We start from the raw sequence: 22,232 nt of genomic DNA, 5'->3' as shown, positions 1-22,232 counted from the left end.
AGAGTCCTGGTAATGATAACATCACTGGAGAAATGATTAAATATGGTGGAAAAAGTATAGTTATAGAAATGAATCAACTATGTAATATGTTATGGAAGGAAGGTAAAATGCCAAAGGAATGGGTTAAATTGATATTAGTGACATTATATAAGAAAGGAAATAAGCTAGGATGTAAAAATTATAGAACAATTGCTTTGCCAAGTCGCCTCAGTAAGGTGATGATGGTGATATTGACAGAAATATTGAGAACACAATTGGAAGCATACCTTGCAGATGAGTAAGCAGGATTCAGGAAGATAGAAGTACAATTCAACAGATTTTGACAATGCGGCTAATAGCAGAGAAAGCTAGGAGAAAAACAAAAACCTATATACTTGCTTTGTCAATTTTCAGAAAGCATTTAAGAGTATCAACCAGCAAGTAACATTAGCAGTGCTAGAATCATATGGAATTGATAGAAAACTAATAGCTATATTAAAAGATGTTTATAAGAATGCAGTTACAGGACATTAGAATAGGCGATGATTTGGGGAAATGGTTTAGAACAAGCAGAGGTACTAGACAGGGGTACCCAATATCAGCAAGCATTTTCATCGCGCATTTAGAAAGAGCAATGGATAAAATGAAGGAAGATGCAAAAGGAATATCAATACATGGGATGAGAATTAACAAACTAAGATTTGCAGATGACATTGTCATTATTGAAGAAGATGAAAGAAAACTACAAAAAAACATTGAAACTGTTAAATGAAGAAGGGAAGAGATTTGACTTGTTATGAACTTGAAAGAACAAAGACAATGGTACTTGGTGAAAAGAACATGAAACAAAAGATACAAGTGGATAGAATTGATATAAAAAATGAAGAAGAATTCACATATTATTATTATTATTGTTATTGTTCCGGGCAACTCCAAGGAGTCGACAGACTCATCGAGGGAGGCCCTAACATCATGTCAAGAACAACTATTCGACATTGACACAGTATCTATCATACCTTGCCTTGAACTCGGTCGTAGCACCCACAACAGACTCTGGAAGCTTATTCCACTCATTCACCACTCTCCAAGTAAAAAACCTAGCTCTAACACCCTTGTCAACCACGCTCTTGCCCAGCTTCCATGCATGACCCCTAGTCCTCCCACCACCAGTCATATTTTCAAAAATATCTTCTGGATCAATCTTATAGAAACCCTTCAGTAATTTGAATGTCTCAATCATATCACCCCCTCCTTTGCCTATCATCCAATCTCTTCAACCCACAAATCTTCAACCTATTCTCACAAGGTTCATTCCACAGACCTGCTATCATCTTGGTCACTCGTCTCTGGATCCTCTCCACTTCCTCCCATCACGAAGAAATCTTGGTGCCCATAACTGGGCACATAGTCCAGATGGGGTCTTATCAAGGCTCGATACAGAGGAACAACAACATTTGGGAAGTAATTTCCAATATTTGGGAAGTAAAATGACATATGATTTGGACTGTAAAAAAGAAATAAAGATCAGGATTGCAAAGGGAAGAACAAATTTGAAAGCCATGGATAACATCTGGAAAAGTAAAGTGATCAGCCTGCAAACAAAACTAAGAGTACTGGAATCATGCATCTCTAGTGGTGTATTGTATGGATCTGAAACGTGGGTAATAAATAAGGAATCAAGAAAAAGAATTTTGTCTTTTGAAAAAACTTGTTACAGGAAGATTCTAAGAATAGGATGGGTACAAAAAATCCCAAAGGAAGAGCTCTATCGGAAGATACAACCAAAGGAGAATCTAATGCAAAAGATTATGCAATGGAAGCTACAATTATTTGGATGCATCTGAAGAATGAGTGAGGACCGGAAGATAAAGACATTCATATTTGGTATTATGGTCTTTTTACCTCTTCTGTAAACAGAAGAGGTAGACCATACAGAGAATGGATAGATGACATAAAGGACTGGTGTGGAATGGGTTTACAGAAACTGTGACACTGTACAAAGAAAGGTGGAAGAAGACAGTGAAGGAAGCATCAGACACCAATGGTCAATGGGCCCATGGTTTGTGATGATGATATATAGTATTGTATTGTGATCACCTGGGTTGTGGTTAGCCATGTGCAGACTTCTGTAAGGAAAGGATATATGTGAAAGTACAAGGCTGGTGATTATGCTAAGCTTAGGAGACGGGTTGGAGCTATAATATAGAATGAGGAGTTGAGCGGTAAGGGAATAAATCTTGCTTGGGAACTGACAAAGAAAAACACACTCGCATCAATGTGTGAATGTATTACAGTCAAAAGGCTGAATAAAATAGGTGTAAAATGGATGAATGAGGAGCTTAAGCATGAAATTTGGAAGAAGAAGGTACTTTGGAGGCAGTACAAGATGAATGATGATAATAATCAGTTACATGAAAAGTATAAAGAACAACCCAGGAGAATGACTCAGTAAAGACAACAAAAGTGCAGTATGAGCAGAAATTAGCAAATCAGGCAAAGAAAAACAATAGAGTGTTTTAGATATGTGGCAAATAGAAGGAAGGGTAATTATGGTGAGATGATCTTAAAGGATGAAAATGGTAGAATGGTAACCGCTGCAGTAGACACCGTTGAGGTATTCAGTGATCAATTTATAACAGCGTCTTATCCTCATCACGGTGAAATCATGAGAAATTTGAGTACAGAGGATGGTTTGATTGTGAGTGAGTAGTCGGTATTTGAGGAAATAAATAACCTTGATGTTAATAAGGCAATAGGATTTGATGACATATCACCAAGTGTCTTAAGAAAATGGGCGATCATGTTTTACCAACTTACTGTCCAATCACACATACGCGAACCCTGGCTGGCACAGTGCCAAGAAGAGTCAATTCATCGTGAAGGGGAGAAAGGAATAAGATGATCTATAAATTCATCACCAACATGTGAAATCACATACTTTATACATAAAATTTTCCAACTGTTATTATTATTATTCAGGCCTCCATGGAGTCAAAAGACTCAACGTGGGAGGTCCTTTCTAAGAAACACAAATCTATCAAGACTCATCGAGGGAGGTCCCTCCTAGGAAACACAAAGTCTATCATACCACTCCTTAAATGCATTCACCATTCTCGCTCTCACCACTCTATCAGGCAATGCATTCCAAGCAAAATAGTTACCATGCAAAGTTTCCAAGCAAAATAGTTACCATGCAAAGTTTCCAAGCAAAACAGTAACAACTGTTGTCTAAGCAAAATAGTCACCACTTTAAAAACTAGAATTTTCATAAAAGTAAAGCTAATTTTCCAATATATAATAATAAACACTCATCATTGATTACCCTATTATCGGAATGGATTTGCCTTCTTCTGCCATGCACAGAAATGTTGAGGGGTTTCGCATCTGTGGTCCGACAGTACTTATGTACTATAACAAGTTGACAAATGGGAACTGGCATAGTACTGGCATGCCTGTTTACAACAGTAGAGTCGTACAACAGTACTGGTTTCCAAGAGAGTGGAAAGAAGGTAAAATTATTCCAGGGCATAAAGGTGGCGATAAGGCTATAGCTACAAATTATAGGCCAATCTGTATATCTAGAGTTGTGGTGAAGGTACTAGAGAGAGATTGGTGAGAACTAGGATACAGAAATGGGTTGATAACAGCAGTATTCTCTGTGGCTGTCAGCATGGGTTTGTTAAGGAGAGATCATATTTCACTAACCTACATATGTACTATAACAAGGCAACAAATGTCTTGGACAAGGGAGACACATTTACAGTAGTATACTTAGATTTTTCAAAAGCTTTTGATAGTTATCAGAAAGTTGTATATGGGGGTGCAGTATTCTGAAAGAGGAAAGTCGATTTTGGGATCCTTGTTGTTCAATTTGCATATTAATGATATTGGGATGGGTTTACCTGGTGATATGCAGCTGTTTGTAGATGATGCAAATTTGGGGAGAGCAATGCAGCATCAAGCAGATGTTATGGCCTTACAGGAGGACTTGAATAGATTGCATGAATGGGCAGGTAAGTGGAACCATCAGTTTTATGTTGCAAAGTTACGTTTTTGAGATTTGGTAAGCAATGATGGGATAACTCTTAATAACTTATACAACTTAGCGTGAGTTTTCTTTCATTAATTTTGTATTCAATGATGGGATGCAAAGCATACTTCATGGGGAAACTTTAAAGGAAGTAGAAGAGATGAAAGATTTAGGAGTGGTGATGGACAAGGACCTGAAATTCAGGGACCACAATGCACAAGTTGTGAAGACATCACATTGGATAATGGCAATGATGAGGAGGACATGCAGAAAAAAAAGAGGTTATGATGCCATTGTATAAGGCCTTGATCAGGCCTTATATGGATTATTGTGCACAGATTTGGTCACCAGGTTTTTTTCATGGTGGCAAGGATATGTTAGAAAGGATATAGAGAAGATTCACAAAAGTGGTCAGTGATCTTTGGAATGTGGAGTATGAGGACAGATTGAGAGAATGCAAATTGCAAAGCCTCATGAATAGGAGGAGAGGGAGGGGGATATGATTGAAACATAAGCTAGTCAGGAGTTATTAGGTTGACATGGAAGAGATTTTTCATAGAATGGGATAGGAGGGTAGAACAAGCGGCTATCACTGTAAACTGTATAAGAAGGTGTGAACAGAGGAGTGAGGAGAAGGTTCTTTGCATGGAGAGTGGTTGGTGAGTGGAATGCATTGCCTGAGTGCATTGTGAATGTAGATACACTGAATCATGGTTGGATGAACTTTGTGTAACTCCCACAATAAGTCTCTGGCTCCATGGAGGTCAGATGTTAATAATAATACAGTAGTGATATAATGCTTTTTGTTGTCTAAGATAGGCCTCCCATGATGAGTCTTATAACTCCATGGAACACTGAATAATAATGATAACAACAACAGGAAGAAGAAAAAGAAATGGAGCATCATAGTGAGCAATGCATAATCTCTACATGAGATATAAATCAGCAGTTAGAAATGAAGCAAGTATAAGAAGTGGTTTGATTTAAAATCAGAACAAGGATTCATATTATCTCCATTATTATTCATCATTATATATGGATCACATTATGAAGGTGATGAAAGTGGTGATGGGCCTGATATCAAACCTGGAAATATTCAACTCAGCTCTTTACTTTATGCAGATGATGTTATGCTGTTAAATAAATCCAGGATAAGTCTTCAGTATTACTTGACTAAAATGAATAACTGCTGTAACAAACAAATTATGAAAATCAGCAATAAAAAGACTGAAAAAACCAGGAATATTAAAAATGTCAGCTGCATCCAGGAAACCTGTAAACAGATAAAATATTTAGCCACCAAATTAAATATGAAATAGATAACAGAATTAGCAACTATAGTATGACAAGAAATGAAATGAATAAATTTATGTGGAATAAGAGAGAAATTAATTAATTACTAAAGCAGCTCCTAAACAAGATAGTGTTCAGTTTTAACTTCTGGATCTGAGTGCTGTGTTTAGAAATTAAGCATCTGATCAAAGAATGGAAACAATTGATATGAGAGTTCTGAGAAAAATTAGGAGTGAATAGATTGCATCAATAGTAGATCATATTAAAAATGAAGATATTAGGAAGGAATCTGACATTATAATTTAGTATCCAGGAATATGTGAGTGAAGCTAATCTCAGGTGGTATGGTCACTTAGGAAGAAAAGGAAGGGTTAGAAAAACAAGATGGTAGTAAATATGATCCACATGAAGTCCAAGATCTAGGTGGGTTGATGCAGTAAGAAATGGTTTAGAAGACTGAAAAATCAAAGAATATTGATCCTGACAAATAATAGATAACATGGAGGAAAATTACAGATAGCAAGTTAGTAATGATATAAACTTTTCATGTAGTACTATCATAGTATCCTGCACACCTCTTAAGGGTACACATCAGAAATTCAATTATGATGATTACATACTGTAGTATGGAAGCAGATAATAACAAAGTGTGCTTGACAGCAACCAAGATCTAAGCCTGAGCCTTAGATCTTGGTTACTCTCTCTCTCTCTCTCTCTCTTATGATGAGAACTGTCTCAATGTATGTGTTGAACACATCAGAAGCTGGTCCTAAAAATAAGTGTGTGTGTGTGTGTGTGTGTCATGGATACATTCAGGTGTACAAAATACTTAGGGGTTTGGTGACAGAATTCTTCTTCTTCTTCTGTGACTGACAATGCCACTTATGAAAGGCATGTTCAAGGTAGTAATGATCATATCCTTCAGATAGTCAAGAGAACAGTGAGGTGAGAAACTTTTAAAACATAGGTATAGCTTTCAGAATTTAGAAACATACCAGGAAGAAGTGAATCATATCTATTTGACTGAAGTAACTATACTATTATTCAAAATAAGCACATTTGTGTTTGACAGGAATTCTTTCCAGATTTTTTTGTTTTTGTTTGTACATGACAAACTGCATTATGTAATAATTATTAAATGCAAAGCAAAAGCAAATTAAATCACCTTGCTGTGACTGATAAACAAGACACACTTTTCCACTTCCTTGACAATTATCCAGTAAGAAAGCCTGGCATTTCTTTCTGAACCTTGGTTTTGGTGGAATATCTAAATCTGCTGACTCTGCAAAATACATACACAGATATACACTCAGTAACTTCTTTATTAGGAATACCTGACTAGTATTATTATAAATGTTCATTGAGCTTTCAAGACTACCAGTTTGCCTTGGTACTGAATTAGTGTCAATATTTCTGGAGAAATATTAGCAAATGAAGACAGGCTAGCATATATTAAATGTAGAACAGAAGAGGCTAAGTATCTGTCTATTTATTTTACATCAGCCCATAAATGTTCAATGTGAATTCAGACCAGGACACTGCAGACAATGAAGCAGAAGGAGTCAGATAAAGCAACTTACTTGGTCTGCATATCAGAAAAACATTCCTCAGACCTTTACATGACCTTTGGTAGTAAAGCATATTTTCCCTAGCACATGGCATAACCAGAGAACCTTTTTCTAGTCACCAGTTTTGGTGTTCTTCTGTTCACTACAAGCATGGTTTACTGTTTTATGCTGATATAGGTGATGCATGGAGAGTCATCCTCCTTTGACTTACAATATCAATCAGTTGATGTTACCTAGTTATGTATGTTTCACAGTTGACCGCTTATGAATTATATCTCACAAATCCTTGATACCACTGTTTGTGAACACTCGATCAGGGCTGTTGTTTGTCTAACACTGGCATATATGAGGGCTTCTGTCTACTGAAAAGTTCTAGGCCTGACAATGGAAAAACGAATTTATAATTTAAAAATTATTTTTATTTTTCAACATAATCTCCCTTAAGACTAATACATTTATTCCAGCGATGCTCCAGCACTATTATTAAGATCTGTAATATACCCCTCTACAGCTGCAATCATCTCTTGATTCGAAGAAAATTGCTGACCAGCGAGGAACAGTTTTAGTATTGCGAAGAGATAGAAGTCAGAGGGAGTCAAATCTGGGAAATAGGGTGGATGTTCCAACAATTCATAGTGCAGATCCCTTAATATTCCCATTGCCAAAACACTTTTGTGGCAGGTGCATTGTCCTGATGAAAGATGATTTTTTTCTTCTAGTCTGGTTAAAAGATCGGAATAATATTCCCCGGTTATTGTTTTATCCTTTTCAAGATAATTAATAAACAAAATGCCTTTAGCATCCCAAAACACCGATGCCATTACCTTTCCTGCTGATGGAACCAACTTTGTCTTCTTTGGCACTGAACAACCGGCTTCTGTCCACTGTTTTGACTGCTGTTTGGATTCTGGTGTGTACTGGTGAATCCAAGTCTTGTACATAGTAATAAATCAACATACAAAATCAGTTTTTATTCTTGTTAAAACAATTCAAGCACTGTTCAGAGATTTTCATGCGAGTGCATTTTTGATCTGCTGTGAGCAAGTGCAGCACCCATCTTACGCAAAACTTTTTTATATGCAATTCTTCCTGCAAAATATATCCTACACATTCTTTTGAAATGCCTATAGTCTCAGCAATTTCATGCACTTTGACTCGCCGGTCATCCAATATCATATCGTGCACTTGATCAATGATTTTTGGTGTTGTTACACTTTTTGGACGTCCTTCACATTGATCATCTTCAAGGTTGGTACGGCCAAGTTTAAACTCAGCAGCCTATTTCTTAATTGTCGAAAATGAAAGAGAGGAGTGCCTAAGCTTTTATGAACTTCGTATGAATTTCTTTTGACATTAAACATTCTTTTACAAAGAATTTTATAACCACACGATACTTCAAAAAGCTGTATAAAACAAATCCTTGAGAACTGAAATGTTTTTGAGGCCGAGAACTTTTCAGACCACCTTTGTACTTCCCTAGCATTTACAATCATGCTGCATTCAAAATATGATAAATCATTACTTTTACTCATCCTTCATTCAAAAATACTCCCATAAACTACTATTTCAAAATTGTGTAACCTTTTATACATAATGATAATTATATGGCAATGTCATATCAGAGAAATCAATAATAGCAAGTGCATAACATGGTTCCTAACCAAGTAGCTACTGATTGTATATATCAATAAATTTTCTCAAACTGATGTATTAAACATAATAAGATTTGTAAAACAGTTTTCATTTTTAGTAATAAGCACACATACTATAACTTGAGTTTATAAAACTGAATTAACTGAAGTATGGGAGCAACCAAACTAGAATAAAATTACAATAAAATGCCACACACTTTTAAAACATATATCCCCCCAAAAAAACCTACATGTTCTAATTGTTCACTTAAAATAAATTAAATATACCAAGAATTATATCATCATCATCATCAAATTCCTGCCATGTACCCTCAAGGGGTGTACAGGATATGATAGTACTACATGAAAAAAATTACATCATTACTAACTTCCTATCTATAATTTTCCTCCAAATCAGTCTGTTACTTGTCAAGGACTCCAACATTATCAGATCTTTATTTCTATCATCTAAGGCACTTTGTACCATATCAATCCACCTATATATTGGTCTTCCTCTGGGTTGTTTTGCTGCCAACCTGGCAGAGAACACTTGTTTTGCTAATCTTTCCTCCCCCATTCTGTTTAAGTGACCATACCACCTGAGATTAGCTCTGCTAACGCATTCCTGGATGCAGACAATGTCAAGTTATTTCCTAATATCCTCGTTTTTAATATGATATTGCCATTGATGCCACCTGTTCATGCCTCTAATCTTTCTCAGGACTCTCATATCTGCAGTCTCTAGTCTTTGGTCAAGTGTTTTACTTCTGACCCAGCTCTCAGATCCGTAAGTTAAAACTGGTTTGAACACTGTCTTGTATACAGCTAATTTAGTGTTCCGACTAATTTCTCTCTTATTCCATATGAATTTATTCAATTGACTTCCCACCATACCAGCTTTTTCCATATTTAATTTACCATCTTCAGTAAAAATCGTGCCTAAGTAGCTGAAATGTTTTACTTGTTCCACAGGTTCTCCATTCACAACACAGTTGACATTTTCCATGATTCTACCTATTTTCATTGTCTTTGTCTTTTTATTGCTGACCTTCATACCATATCTATTACAACAGCTATTCAATTTGGTCAGAGAATCTTGCAAACTTGTAGCGGATTTATTTAGAAGTATAACATCATCTGCATAAAGAAAAGAGCTGACATTAACATCTCCAATTTTGATATCAGGTTTAATACCACATTCCTTCATAATGTGATCCATATAGATAATGAATAACAGAGGGGATAATGTACATCCTTGTCTCACACCAGATTTAACATTAAACCATCTTCCTGTACTTCCTTCAATTCTAACTGCTGACTTACAACTCAAATAAAGACTAAGTATTGCTTGATATAATGCCCCATTGACACCATATAACTGCAGCATATTGAATGGCTTCTCTCTTGGCACCTGGTCATATGCATTTTCCAAATCGACAAAACTTAAATACAGATCTCTGTTATATTACCATGCTTTCTCGACTATTTGTCGTAAAGTGAAGATCTGATCCTGACAGCCTCTATTTGGACTGAATCCAGCTTGTTCTTCACCCAGCTTTTTTTTCCACAATTCTTCTCAACCGTTTCTCAAGTATACTTGCATAGATCTTGCCAGGAACACTCATTAGGGAAATACCTCTGTAATTCTCACATTTAGTTTTATTTCCCTTTTTATATATGGGTACTATGAGAGCTCTACTCCAATCATTGGGAATTCATCCCTCTGCCCAGGCTTTCTGAACTATGCAGTGCAGCCACTGTGAGACTCATACCACCATACTTCAGCATTTCTGGTCGAATATCATCTACTCCTGCTGCCTTTCTGCATTTCAAGCCTTTGATGGCTTTTTCTACTTCAAGTATGGATATGTATTCCTGACTTCATGCCTGGTTAGTGTTTTTTATCACTGTGCTGTCATCACTGCTTGTTTCATTTAGCAGTTTTTCAAAGTAATTACTCCATACTTCAAGGATTTCTTTTTCTCCTGTTTTCATGTCACTTTTATCATCTCTAACTCCTTTTACAGCACTCTTTCCTCCATTCCTAAGCTTCTTCAACAACCTCCAGAATATTTTGCCACCTTCTTGATATTTATTTTCTATATTCTTGCCAAAGTCCTCCCATGACTTTTGTTTAGCTAGTTTTACACACTGTTTAGCTTTCTTATATTTGTCTCTGTATTCTATAAGAGTAAAAGCTGAATTATTTGCCAGGAACTTTTGATATGCTTTCTTCTTTTCCTTCACTGCCTCTTTAACTTCCTTTGTCCTCCAGGGAGTTCTGATTTATTTATCCTTGCACACAACCTCACCACATGCCTCTATGGCAGAATCAATCAATGTTTTCTTCAGAGTTTGCCACTGAATCTCCAAGGTTTGATTCCTGTTCTCAAACTCTTTCATTTTCTTTTCAATAATCTTTCTGTATTTTAGTCTACAGTTCACATCTGAGAGCTGCTCAACTTTTATTCGCTTTAAAACTTTCTTACATGTTATTCTTTTCAATATGAAATTCAATTTTATCCTGCTCAAGACTAAATAGTGATCACTTCCAATTTCAAATCCTCTGTACACTCTGGTGTCCTGCACTAGGGAGAAAACATCACTATCAACAATAACATAGTCGATGAGACTTTTCTTATTCCTAGCCTCTTCTCTCCATGTGAATTTGTGTACATTTTTATGTTGGAACATGGTGTTAGTAATAACCAGTCCATGTCCTGAGCAGAAATCCAACAGATATTTGCCATTATTATTAGCTTTGCTCTTTTCTCCAAATTTTCCCAAAATATTTTTGTATGCCTCACAATCATTTCCTACTCTGCTATTTAGATCCCCAACAAGGACCAACTTTTCCTTGTTTTTTTTGAGCCTCAACTTTTTGAGGCTTTAGAAAAAGCCTCAAAAAATTCCTCCACTTCTACCTTAGTAGAACCTTCTGTGGGACCATAGGCACAAATAAGTCTCATTGTCCAGTTCCCCATTCTCATATTTGCCCACATTATTCTACTTGAGACTGACTGTCATTCAAGAAGATTAGCCTCGTATTTTGTGTTGAATACTATTGCTACTCCTTATTTTCCTCGATTGTCATTGCCTGAATATAACATTTTGTATTCATTGCTCAGAAAGATCTCACCAGTTTTGGTCTTTTTTGTTTCAGTTACCCCTATTATGTCAATCTGGTATTTATCTAATTCCTCAGCTAGCTCCATTTCTTTGCCATTCAGGCTTCTTACGTTGATAGTACCGATCTTTAACTTTGGTGATGTTGAGTTGGGGTTTGTTTTCAGACTTGTTTTCAGAAAACAAGAATTATATACTTGGTTTAATCCTTTATCCAAGTGTGAGCAAACAAAGTTTGACCCTGAAGTATTTTCAGGACTGGGACAACTCGTATATAGAAGCTAATGACCTCAAATCACTTGTTCACTTGAAATAAATTAAAGATACCAAGAATTATATACTTGGTTTAATCCTTTATCCAAGTGTAAGCAAACAAAGTTTGACCCTGAAGTATTTTCAGGACTGGGACAACTTGTATATAGAAGCTAATGACTTCAAATCACTTGTTCACTTGAAATAAATTAAAGATACCAAGAATTATATACTTGGTTTAATCCTTTATCCAAGTGTAAGCAAACAAAGTTTGACCCTGAAGTATTTTCAGGACTGGGACAACTTGTATATAGAAGCTAATGACTTCAAATTACTTGCCTTACTATCCCATAAAGCAAAGCACATATCCTTGCAAACATGTATAATGCTATGCATTATGGGAAGGGTCACTATCCAGACCAGTTTCAACCTTTATCAAGGTCTCATCAGTGGGAGCCAGACCCAGAGGTGATACTAAGGTTGAAATAATGCATTCATGTCTGTAAGGATATGTGCTTTGCATTATAGGATACTAAGGCAAGTGATCTGAAGTCATTAGCTTCTATATACCATTTGCCCCAGTCCCGAAAATACTTCATGGACAAACTTTGTTTGCTTACATTTTGATAAAGGATTAAACCAAGTATATGATTTCTTGGTATCTTTAATTTATAGTATAACCAAGTGGAAAAACTTCCAACAAGTGTTCACTTAAAACAGAGTGAAAATACACCAAATAAATTCCTCAGTTTGTAAGAAATGCAAAAAGGTGTTGAATAATGAGATATTCAGCTCAAAAGTCACTTTCACTTAATTCTGATCTTCTATGATGAAAAGGAATTTATAAGTACAGCAATCCCTCAATTAATGCGTTAATTTTTTTCTGTACCCAAATACAATTAACGCACATCTAAAATTCAATTAGTGTACCTATATACATCTTAATAATAAATATTACAGATTTTAAAATTTTTTATCTATACAATTTTTTATGGCTAGCTATTTTAAAAAATCACTTACTAGGATGAAATAATTAAGTTACTGATTTAAAACATTTTACAAGTCGTTTTTTGGCATACTACACTATTTCCATGTACACTATGTTCCAAATTTACTGCCAAAATTTATGTTGTCTGCTAATTACACAGCATTTTGCTGATCATATCTCATGCCTCCTTTGCAATTGTTTTCCTTACTTTTTTTATTTTAAAGTATTTTCCCACCTTTAATCATAAGTAAAAGAATTAGTGAGCAAAAAAATGATAGTGTGAAAAAAATTCAGAAAGTAATCTAAGTGGAAGAAAAACTTGAAATAATAAAGAAAAATGAACAAGGCGAGTCCAGAGCAAAGATAGGACAAGAACACAAAATGGATGTATCAACTATAAGAGCAATTGTAAGCAAAGCTGCTGAATATAAAGAGAAAGGTAAGGCTGCTTCAAGTTCATCATGCATGCAGACCACACGAAATCAAAGTATTATTGAATTAGAGAGATTTCTTTCTACATGGATCGAAGATTTAACCAAAAATGGATCCCACTAAGCACTGACCTTATTAAATCAAAAGCATTAAGTCTCTTTGCAACCTTGAAAGAAAGGGCTATCAATGATGGAAAAGAAGAATTCCACACTAGTGCTGGGTGTTGTGAGTGTTTCAAAAAATGAAATATCGTACATAATGTTCAAATCACAGGTGAAGATGCAAGTGTAGATAAGGAGGTGGCTACAAATTATCCAGAGATTTTGAAGAAAACTGTGGAAGAAGAGGCCTGCTGCGACCAATAAATATTGAATGTCGATGAAACCTTTTTTTTTTTTGGCCAGCCTGGTTGGTCGAGTGGTTAGCATATCTGCTCACCAGCCAAAAGGCTGCAAGTTCGAATCCTGCTGTGGGCATGGATATTTGCAATTGTCTGTGAAAATACTAGTGGTGGTGGTGGGCAATAGATGTCATTGGTATAGCTGATGCGGTTTGCTGTAGTTGGTAGATTTGAGTGGTGAAGACAGAGAGCTGTAGTGCCCTCCCTCAATGAGTCCTTGGACTCCTTGGAGGTGTCACGTAATAATAAGAAGAATGCCTTCCAAGACTTTTCTGACAAAATCAGAGAAATTTCAGCCTGGTTATAAAGTCATAAAGTCAAATGAAATTACTGCAAGCAATAAAGCTGTTTGGAAGTACATTTTTCCACACTGTGCAAATGATTTTAGAGGCTTTTCAAATGAAATAGATAATGTTGTTGAGGAAATTGCCAACATCGGGTATGAAGTGGGTTTGGATGAGATTGACAATGATCTCCAATATCATTGTCAATCTCATCAAAGAATTATTTATATCTCATTCTGAGGAATTGAGTGATTCATTTACTTTAAATGTAAAGTGCAAAGAAATAGGCAATGATAGCTCTATAACTCTGCAACAACCATGAATGTTCTATAACCTTTGACATGCAGTGAATATCATAATACAAGACAAACTCAGAAGAGCTCATTAATACATTTTTAAGGCCTCGCTATTAGAGAAAGGTTTCAAACTTTCTGGCTTCCATCAGTGATAACATAGAATATGTTATCACTGACGTATTATGTGTTGAAGGTTAAAATAAAGAAAACAAAACAAATAAACAAAATTTATTATATTCCAATTAGGAATAAGAGATTCTAACAGATGCATAATCCACCACCAGAAACAAACTGCCAACATTATCAAGCTTTGCAGACAGACACACCTACAAAAAAAAGTCATCTCTCTATCAGTCAATAAGTTGCCCTTAAAAATCTACAAAAGTGAAAAAAAAATAGTTATTAGCAAAGTATATAAGAGTAATAGCATCGCTGTTCTTAAAATTAGCAAATACATCCATAAAATGAACTTCCTATTCTGAGATATCTACAAGGTAAGTAATAAAATAAACTCTAATCCTACTGATTCATAGAAAAAATTATTATTATTATTAAGAGAAACCTGCAGGGGATTCATCAAGGGAGGCCACATACTACACGCACCAGCTATCATACTTATTCTTGAATTCATTCACACCGCTTGCATACACACAACATCCAATGGCAATCCATTCCAATCACACACCACCCTATGAGAGAAAAATCTAGCCCTCACTACCCTTCTTAGCGGCATTTATTCTCAGCTTCCAAGGATGCCTTCTTGTCCTTTCCTCATCCTGCATAAAATGAAAAATTCCATCAACTGAAATCCTGTAGGACCCTTGTAGCAAAGATCTTCTGAAAGGATCGTACAGGATTTCAGTTGATGGAATTTTTCATTTTATGCAGGATGAGGAAAGGACAAGAAGGCACCCCGAACTTCAATTTGCTATCGACTAACACTCTAAGAACCCTAGTCTAATCAGTTTCTTCTAGCATAATCCCACCAATACAATATGACAATGAATATCTAATTACGTAAATGCAAAGTGCATGACTTTTCATTTACTGGCATTGAACTGATATCCATTTTTCCACATTTCCCATGCCCACAATTAAATCCTATTCAAATCATTCTGCAAATGCTGCATATCAGCAGCATTCCTGATTAGTCTACCTATCTTTGCATTATCAGCAAATAGCTGTATGTCACCTGTCAACTCCTTTCCAATATCACAGATTGAATAACAGTGGACCAAGCACTGATCCTTGTGGTACATCATTGGTTAATTTAAATCTTGCAGAATCACATCTCCTGTATACCAGATTTTGATATCTGTCTGTCAGCCATTCTCTTATCCATGCTAATATTTTATAATCCTAACCTATATTCTCCAATTTATGCAACAGTACCATGCTGTATATTCTGTCAAAAGCCTGAGCTAAATCCAAAAGCATCATGGTATATCTATTCCTCTTGTCTACTTCAATGGTAACATCATTATAAATGTGAGCAAGCTGCTAAAACATGACCTTCCCTTAGTAAACCCATGTTGTTCATTGCAAAGTAAAGATTCACTGTCAGTCCATTTCTGAATGCAAGCCCTAACCAATTTTTCAAAATATTCACTACCACACTTGAGATAATAATTGGCCAATAGTTGGATAAAGCAGTATTCGAACCACCCCAGTGCAATGGAATTACCATACCTTCCTTCCATTCCTGTGGAATTGTTCCTGTTCTGAGACTAATATTAAACATCCTGGTCAAAGGAATAGATGGATAATGGGTACATATTACTCGAACAACCTCTTCTGCATCTGTCATCCTCATGCCATCTGCAATTTTTACTTGAAGCATATTGATAGAATTCTCATGGGTTGTTATTAGTTGGCAGAGTCACTTTCTTTTCATACTCAGACTTTGCTTTCCATACAACAGTCGTGACTCTTCCAGCCTGCTAGTTATAATTTTCATGACGAACTATTTAAGAGTAATTTTTTTTCATGTAGTACTAACATATCCTGTACACTGCTTGAGGGTACATGGCAGGAATTTGATGATGATGTATTTAATATTGCTTTCTCTAGATGCCCCTTAACTATCTCCCATGCACTACTTCCTTTCTTTGCAGCGTTTTATGTCATGGCACAGATTCAAGCTCCCTCCTAAGATTGTCATAATCATCTGCCTTGTAATTCCACATATATCCCTTCTTGACAGAATATTCATCATGTTTTACATTCTTCCAAGTCAAGACTGCATGGTCACTTTCACCAATCGGAGGCAATGTGACCACCTTGGTTATGGATAACTCTTCTGATCCTATGACCAGCTTCAATACTCTCAAACCATGAATCCCCTCCATCACATGCTACCTCAAGTAATTATCTCTTAGTAGGTATATAAATTCCATTTCCTTCCTGCCACATGATCTTTCTTCCTTCCAATCTATATCTCCATAGTTGAAGTCCCCCATATAATCACCTGACCTGCACTTATTGTACTAATTATGTCTTTCAGATCATCCCTAGAACCCTGGCCTATATCAACAACCAACTGTATATTTTATCATACTGGCTTTGATCTCACATCTGACTGCTTCAAATGAACAGCCACCCTACTGCTATCTCCTATTCTTTTTGGATGCAATTCATCCACTATCATCAGCAGTATCCCCTCCCCCATCCTATCTCCTCTATCTTCCCCTAAAATACTAAACCTTTCACATTCTATCCCTGCAACTACATCATCTGCTGTCAGCCAAGTCTCAATAATGCCTATAACTTTTGGCAAGGTTGTATTAATAACCAATGCCAAATAACTCCTCCCTCTTGTTCCTGATACTTCTGGCATTAGTATATAGAAAGTGCAGCATCCCTTTAAGACCCCAATCACTTTTACTTTCTGAATTGACCACCCTATTCAGTATTTTTGCTTGAGAGACTAGATTCTGCATTTGGTCATTCTCACACTCACTGGCTTCATGGGGGTGCCTTCACACACACACACACAACTGCTTCCACCCTAATTGCTTCAGTCTTCCTGAATTTGCACTTTACCATGCTCCGTGAAAAAAGCCATCTCTAGATACCCAACACTAAAATCATTTAGATGCAGTTGGTCATATACAAATCCTTCTTTCCATAAAACACAGATCCACAAATCCTAGATAATTCTTTCAGCACAACCTACATGTTGATTCATTTGATATCAGTGCCTTCCTTCTTAGTTCACCTCTATCATATCATCTTGACCTTTTTGCTCTTCATTTTTGCTTCATCTAACAACTCCTTTACATCCTTCCTCATAGAATACTTCTTGCCTCTTAGATCATTAGTGCCAACCAAGACAATTAATTCTTTCACCTTATCTTTTTGCATTAAGATGTCATGACTAATATCATTAATTTTTGCACTGGGAAAACATGATTTTGTTACACTTTCATTAAGTACTCCCCTGGTCATTGAGTCTCCATACATAATTTTCTCCTAATCTTATTTTCCTCATTTGTTTGCATGGTCACGATTCTTACTTCACACCACCTGATTCTTTCTTTTCTCAGCCCTACTAATCAATTGTTACTTCTGCAACTTTTCAGTTGAACTGAGGATGAAAACTGGAAAAGTTAGTTTTGGCCAAAATTTGGAATGGATAGACAGGAACATTCATCTATGAAGAATAGTAATTTATTCATAGTTCAAATGGACAAAGAAAATAGCTATGCCATGACATGGCCAGACTTTGAAAAAGCATTTCACAGGATACCGCACAGAACCCTATTGGGTAAACTTGGACAAATGGGACTAGTTGTGAAGCTAGTGATATAGATAAGAGGGTGGCTGATGGACAGTTGTCAAATAGTGGTATTTGGTGAAGCAGAATTCAGGAGAAGGCAGGTAACCTGTGCAGTGCACAAGGCTTGATACTTGGGCTACTGTTATTTAATTTTTTCATTTAATGATATAAGGAGCAATTTGAGGAAGAATATCTAGGTATCTATTGATAATGCAAAGCTAGCAGGTAATAGTTAATAAAGGATAAAAGGTCTATTTAAATCATACTGCAGTATGATTTAAATAGAAAAATATCGTGGGTAAAGGTTGTTAGCTTAGTGTGGAAAAGTGAAAGGTTATACACTTTGGGCTGAAAAGATTACAAGCTGTATTATGATTGAACCAAAATTCAGGAAATAGATAAGGCTAGAGATTTTGGGGGTGATGGTGGATACAAAGTTTAAGTTCTTGGAGGGAGGGGGATTGCAGAAGTAGACAAAATAGCATGAAAGGATCACACAGGTGTTGAAAATCAAACTGAAATAGGAATAAGAAAGTTATTATTATTATTCATGACACCTCCAAGGAGTCCAAAGACTCATAGCGGGAGGACATCTCCACTACTACACCGAACCTGTACTACCAATAACCTACATCAATGCAATCTAGCCACAACCACCACTACCACAGCTAGTATTTTTGTCTGTAAATTGTGTGGGGTTTAAAGGGAAGATTTGTCTGTATGCGGGATGAAAAACGCGAGTTTCCGGGAGGGAAAACTCTGCTACCTCTGTATGAGATCGGCTAACTCACTTTCAATTGAAAAAGTCGATATAAAGATTCCTCCCGTCATGATGACGAGAATCGAACTTAGGCCTTTACTAATCGAAGTGCACAACGTACAGTCGTTCTTCCAATTGTGCTATGGAGGCGCTGTTATTATTATTCTTTACAAGGCTCTGGTATGACTACACATGCTACACATCTGGACCATAGACTGAAATTTGGGTGCCTGGGTTTCTTGGTGATGAGACAAATTACAGACAAATTACCAATATAGTGTCAGATCTATGGAATACTTTCTAGAAGAACAGATAAATGGGTTACAATGTTTAGTTTGTAGATAGAAAAGGGGAAAGAGGATATGATAGAAACATAAGTTACTTGAGGAGTTTTATAGGATTGAAATAATTTTTTTTTCAGTATGTATTATGACTGGAGAGAACAGTCAACTCTTGAAGTTGTGTAAGAGAATGGTTAGCAGGGTGTCAAGACTGTTGTTTTGCTTGGAGAGTGGTAACTGATAGAACTGGAGTTGACAGAGGCAGTAACAAAAATGAGTGTATTAGAGGTTCGTATGATATGTATTGTATGAATACCAGTTAATGTGGAGTTAATAATGATAATATATTATTTTCTTCTATAAGAAAATAAATCATTTTGATACGCACATCATATTAATAATTACTGGAGACAAACAAAATACTGGAAAAGATCATCATCACAATTTAACTCTCAATATCAAACAAAACAGCACCTTGTCCGAAAATTCATTACATTTCATTTTATATATACATAAAGAATATATAATGAAACCTTTGTTAAACAGAGTATTGTACAGAGAATAATTTTAGATTGATTCTAGAAATGAGGGTGAAAAAAACATTATAATTATTAAAAATAATTTTTGGCAAAAATATGAGGTTAAAGTGCAAAACTCAAAGTCTCCTCTATTTTCCCCTCAAAATCCTCTACCTTCTATTTTGAAAGCTTGAACCTTATTCCTTGAATGTCATACCTAAACATAAAAAATAAAGCTTTTCACTGAATACCAACCTTCAAGATCATCACTCTCAATATCTAACAAGGTAGGCAACTCTGAATGAAGATTAGAGCGTTTTGGTGCCACACGACGAAGTTTTGATAATGAATTTACTTCAATACATCCCCCTGGTACAGGATCCCCTGAAATTTAAATATTTTATGAATAAAACATTAATACAATATAGTATATTGCGATCATTAAAGTTAAATATGTTTATAAATAGACTTATTATGGAATAACTTTAGACAAATTTACAACATGTTTAAAATCAGTTTTATTTTTAGATTAAAAATGTGAGTTCATCAAAATCTGCAGTCAACACAATGAGATACATTTCACACACAGACTGCTACACATTATTCAACATGGAAACTAAAAAGAGATATAAGTTCCTGAGAAGTGTTAACCAGATAGAGTAATAATAGGAAGATATTCCAATATTTAATAATGAATTCATCACTCTCAATGCAAGAGAAAGGGGGGGGGGAGCAAAAGAGAGAGAGAGATAAAAAACTCAAATAAAAGGAGAATAATTAACAGTAGACATAAAATACAAGGTGGGCCAAAATTGATGAAGGGGTTTCAATATTTAATAACTTCTTTATTTTTTGTTTTAAATTTACAATACAATAGATCATATACAGTATATATAAGAAATAAATTTACACTAGGTGTGAAAATCAAATCTTGTAAATGGCATCCATTTTTCTGCTTTGCACAAACACAGCCTTTCTAAGGCATATTTCATGACACCTCTTAGTGTTTCAGGTTCAGTACTCTGATTTCGGCTTGAATATTGTTCTTTAGCTGTTGGAGTGTCTGAGACTTGTTAACACATAAACTTTTTCTTTGAGATAGCCCCATATGGAAGAAATCAAGAGTCGTCAGATCTGGAGAACACGATGGCCAGCTTATGTCACAACCACAGGAAATCATTCTTCCCTCAAAAATTTGCCTGAGCAGTTGGATTGTGGCCCTTTCTGCGTGAGCTGCTGCTCTGTCCTATTGGAACCACATGTCATGTTTATCTTGAACTGCTGGAAGTAAGAAATTTTCAATCATAGACCGATAGTCATCTCTTGTAACATTGACAGGGTTCCCAATGTGGTCTTTGAAAAAGTAAAGTCTGATCACTTCTTCCAATGTCACACCAGATTGCACTTAAGGGATTGCAATTCCCTTTGATGAATTGCCCTAGGATTCTCCGAACCCCAAATCCTGCAGTTTTGTTTGTTAATGAAGCCCTTCAAATGAACATGTGTTTCATCTGACATTATCAGCTTGTGGATAAATTTGGGATCTCTCCATGCTAATTCTTGAAATCTGACTGCATATTGGAATCTGTGGGCATAATCTTGTTGTACCAATTGGATTTTATACGGAAACAGGTTCAAGGTTTACAGAATAAGCCAGAGTCATCCAAGAGACTCCAACCTGTCCAGACCACCTTCAAGTTGATGTGCTCTGGTCTTCTGCAATACTCTCCCTTACACACTCAACTGTGGCTTTGTTCCTAATCAAGCATAGTCTGCCTGTTCATGGAAGGTCATTTACTGAACCCTGTTCCTCAAAACCAATCAAACATGTAATTATTGATTCGCTTGGAGAATCTCTCATGCCATAATGGCACAATATGCTTGTTGGATCAGAATTATTGATCCTTAGTTTTGATAGTAAAATTTCACAATGAAATTTCACATTTTGAAATTTTGAAATTTCAAAATGTGTTCGCTGTTCAGTCATGAATTTTTCCATGGTTAATCTCGAAGGTCAACTTTATAAAATCTGTAAAGAAAAATATAAAAAAATCAATTAAAAAAAGTTATTAAAACTTCAGAACCCTTCATGACTTTTGGCCCACCCAGTATAAGGTGCCCAAAAGAATAACTGCAAAGCAATGTTTTATTAGTATTATTATCATCTCACTTCAGTGGAGACAAAAGATTGATCACGAGAGGTCCAGCCCCACATCTACAAGTGTTTGTTATATTGCACTTTAACGTTTGCTGCTGGCAATGTCAACTGGTAACATACCATCACTTTTAGATGCTGCTTTCTAACAGGTATGTTCCTTAATTGTGATACTTAAACATAAAAAATATAAATAAATAAAGTTTTTTCATTGCATACCAACCTTCTAAACAATCTAAATGGTAGACGACTAGGTAACAGCTAACCTTTGTTGTCCAACAAAATAAAGTTACCTTACTGGAGGCCTGAAAATTATTATTATTATTATTATTTAGGCCTCCAAGGAATCAAAAGACTCATTGCAGGAGGTCCTTCCTAGGAAACACAAGTCTATCAAGATTCATCGTGGGAGGTCCCTCCTAGGAAACACAAAGTCTATCATACCACTCTTTAAACTCATT

General features: G+C 35.8%; 1 protein-coding gene across 3 annotated transcripts in view; it reads right to left on the bottom strand.

Moving 5' to 3' along the window:
* The window catches only part of LOC150108602 (tubulin polyglutamylase complex subunit 2), a 70,763-nt gene that overhangs the window by 25,730 nt on the left and 22,801 nt on the right, over positions 1–22,232 (bottom strand). For 2 of the 3 annotated variants that reach the window (XM_090416050.1, XM_090416051.1), the window contains exons 4-5: positions 19,872–20,000; positions 6,468–6,584 (exon numbers count right to left, since the gene is read on the bottom strand). In XM_090416050.1, coding sequence (XP_090272176.1) covers positions 6,468–6,584; positions 19,872–20,000 — 246 coding nt within the window. The remainder of the gene's footprint in view (positions 1–6,467; positions 6,585–19,871; positions 20,001–22,232) is intronic. The other variant, XM_090416052.1, reaches the window with a different exon arrangement.

This window comes from Typopeltis vanoorti, chromosome 3 (genome assembly GCF_054136105.1).
Source record: "Typopeltis vanoorti isolate ZY-2024b chromosome 3, IOZ_Tvanoo_1.0, whole genome shotgun sequence".
NCBI lineage: Eukaryota > Metazoa > Arthropoda > Arachnida > Uropygi > Thelyphonidae > Typopeltis > Typopeltis vanoorti.
Note: the sequence above shows the minus strand (reverse complement) of the source record. Positions and strands in the feature narration are given on the sequence as shown.